We start from the raw sequence: 3,274 nt of genomic DNA, 5'->3' as shown, positions 1-3,274 counted from the left end.
CTCACGGTCTCCTCTCCTCCACTCCAGACCAGACCAGGCGGCTCCACTCTAGACCTCACGGCGGCGAAGCTCCAGGCAGGCGGCACCTCGACTGCTCACGATCCACTCCAGGCAGCTCCACTACAGGCCCAGGCAGCTCCACGAAGGCGGCACCTCACTGCTCACGACTCACTCACGCTCCATCCATGTAAGGTATTATTTGAATCTATATATATATATAAGTATATATAAATTTTTGAATCTGTTAATATATATAAGTATATATATTTGAATCTAAGTATATATATAATAATAATATAAGTATATATATATAACTAATAATAATATGTATATTATATATTATATTATATATCTGAATATATATATAACTAAAATATATATAGTTATTATCTGACCAATGAATATATATATATTATGTATATATATATTTATTAGTATATATAGTCTGTAAGTATTATATATATATGTAATTTAATTATTTTTTGATTAGGACAAACTAACTAAAAATGCTTGTTAAATTCTGTGTTGTGATTTTGTTTATTAAAATTATTAATTGTATTTTATATCATTGCTAAACTATGTGTTTTGCTTCAAATGACTATAATTATTTGATTAATAGTGTTTTTACTATGTGTAATTGTTTTTACTATGTGTAATGTAGGAGTGATGGACAAGTTTCTTAGCCCAACTTCCACCCAACTAGGTGAAGTGCATGATGCCATAGACACCACCCCAAACACTACCCCAAAACCCACTCCAAACACAACTCCAAACACTACTCCTATTGATCTTAAGTCACCCAAAAAAGAAGTCGATGGTGAACCACCCACAACTAGAAAAAAGCCTACTAGGAACTCTACAGTTTGGGATCACTTTACAAAAGTGAAGGATGGGAATCCAAACGGTCCTAGATGCACTTGTAACTATTGTGGGAAAGACTATGCTTGTGATAGTAGGAGAGTTGGAACAAGTAGTTTGTGGGTACATTTGAACAATCAATGTAAGAAGTATCCTTATAGGGTGGCTGATAAAAAACAGAAATTGCTTAGCTTTCAAAGTGGTAATGATGGTGGGGGAAATTTGTTGGTTGTGACCTTTAATAAGGAGAGATGTCGGAAAGCCTTAGCTAGGTTTGTGGTCAAGGATGAGCAAGCCTTTAGTGTTGTAGAAGGTGAAGGCTTTAAAGAGTTTGTTCAGGATTTGCAACCAAAATTTGTTATCCCTAGTAGAAAGACTGTGACTAGGGATATATATCAATTATTTTGTGATGAGAGGGTTAAATTAAAGGAAGAGTTAACTAGAGCTGGGCAAAGGGTATGTTTAACCACTGATTGTTGGACCTCTTCCACTCAAATGGCTTATATGTGTCTCACTGCACATTATGTTGACAGTGATTGGCATTTGCAAAAAAGAATTATAAATTTTTGTCAAATTTCCAATCACAAAGGAGAGACAATCGGAAAGGTGATTGAGGCTTGTTTGTTGGGATGGGGAATAGAAAAGGTTTTTGCTGTGACTGTTGATAATGCATCAGCTAATGATGTGGCTGTTGGTTTTGTCAAGAGGAGGGTGAATGCATGGAATGGATCTGTTCTTGACAAGGAGTTCATGCATTTAAGGTGCGGTGCGCACATAGTCAATCTAATTGTGAATGAGGGGTTGAAAGACATGCATGATTCAATCGCTGCCATTCGCAATTGTGTAAGATACATTCGGTCATCTCCTGCAAGGTTGCTAAAATTCAAGGCTTGTGTGGATAGGGAACGAATTGATTACAAGGGGGGATTGGTTTTAGATGTGCCTACAAGGTGGAACTCCACTTTCATGTTGTTAGATGTGGCACTTAAATTTGAAAAAGCTTTTGCAAGATATGAGGAGGAAGATGACAAATTTGTGAGTTTTTTCATGGAAAATGAACATGGGAAGAAGAAGGTTGGGCCGCCAACTTCTAGTGATTGGGAGAGTGCTACTATATTTGTCAAATTTCTCTCAACTTTTTATGAAGGTACTCTAAAGTTTAGTGGCACATTGCATGTAACATCCAACAATTTCTATCATGAGATTTGTGAGATTCATACACAATTGAGTGACTTGGCTAGTAGTAGTGATCCTTTGCTATCCACCATGGCTGCTAGTATGAAAAGGAAATATGAAAAATATTGGGGCAGTGCAGAGAACATCAATCCCATGTTGTTTTTGGCTGTTGTGCTTGATCCAAGATACAAGTTGAAGTATTTGAAGTATTGTTTTGAGACGATTTATGATGCTGAAACTGTTGCCAAGATTGTTGTCAAGGTGGAACAAATCCTTCAACGACTGTACAATTCTTATAATGTTGAGGGTGAGAGCGATGGTGACAAGGTTAGTTGCTGGTTTTTTATTTATTATGATTTGTTTATATATGTTATTGTATTCTAACCCTAACTTTGTGTTTCTTTTTGTTTATATGTTTAGGTAAGTAAAAGTGACTCACCACCAAAGGGTGGTGTCAAAGAAACTATTAGGAGGAGATTATTGGAAAATTATTTGCAACAACAATAGATGTTTGTGACTGAGAAAATGAATGATGTTGATAAGTACTTGGCTGAAGAAACTATCAATCCAATGACTTCCTCATTTGATATCCTACTTTGGTGGAAGGATTATTCTCAAAGGTTTAAGATTTTGTCTATGATTGCTAAAGATGTTCTTGCTATACTTGTGTCTACTGTGGCTTCTGAATCTGCCTTTAGTACTAGTGGACGTATTTTAGACTCATTTAGGAGTTCTTTGAGCCCAAAAATGGTGGAGGCACTAGTTTGCACTCAAAATTGGTTGAAGGGGAGTCATGAAGGGATTCAAACAAGGGAGTATTTGGATGATATACAAGCTTATGAGTTTCTTGAAGAAGGTAAACAAAATGACTTCTTAAATAATAATGTCCTTACTTTATTGTTTTTTATTTTCAATAAATGTTTAAATTTGGTTTTTGAATTCTAGACAACAAACTTAAGGACAAAGCGACAATAAAAGAGAAGACCAATGTACCTATCGCCATTGTTCATTGATGGATTCAAGATTTTTTTTACTCTATGAACTATCTACTTACTTTTATGGATGATTGTAATGATTTTAAGACTTGTGTTTCAAATTTGGATGACTGTAATATTTGAGTTGTTAAGTACTAACTACTAGTAGAAACTACTAAGACATTATTTTCTTCATTTTAGATTTTAATTTGATCAACTTTTCGACATTATTGTTTAGATTTTAAATAGATTTTTTTAAATGGGTT

General features: G+C 34.9%; 1 protein-coding gene across 1 annotated transcript; it reads left to right on the top strand.

The window, feature by feature from the left end:
• Positions 1-2,122: 2,122 nt before the first annotated feature.
• Positions 2,123-2,591, top strand: LOC133802629 (zinc finger BED domain-containing protein RICESLEEPER 3-like). The gene is made up of 2 exons (XM_062240977.1): positions 2,123-2,361; positions 2,455-2,591. Exons 1-2 carry the CDS (start codon positions 2,125-2,127, stop codon positions 2,539-2,541), a joined length of 324 nt encoding a protein of 107 aa, XP_062096961.1. The 5' UTR covers positions 2,123-2,124; the 3' UTR covers positions 2,542-2,591.
• Positions 2,592-3,274: the final 683 nt, after the last annotated feature.

The sequence above is a fragment of the Humulus lupulus genome, chromosome 9 (genome assembly GCF_963169125.1).
Source record: "Humulus lupulus chromosome 9, drHumLupu1.1, whole genome shotgun sequence".
In the NCBI taxonomy this organism is placed as follows: Eukaryota; Viridiplantae; Streptophyta; class Magnoliopsida; order Rosales; family Cannabaceae; genus Humulus; species Humulus lupulus.
Note: the sequence above shows the minus strand (reverse complement) of the source record. Positions and strands in the feature narration are given on the sequence as shown.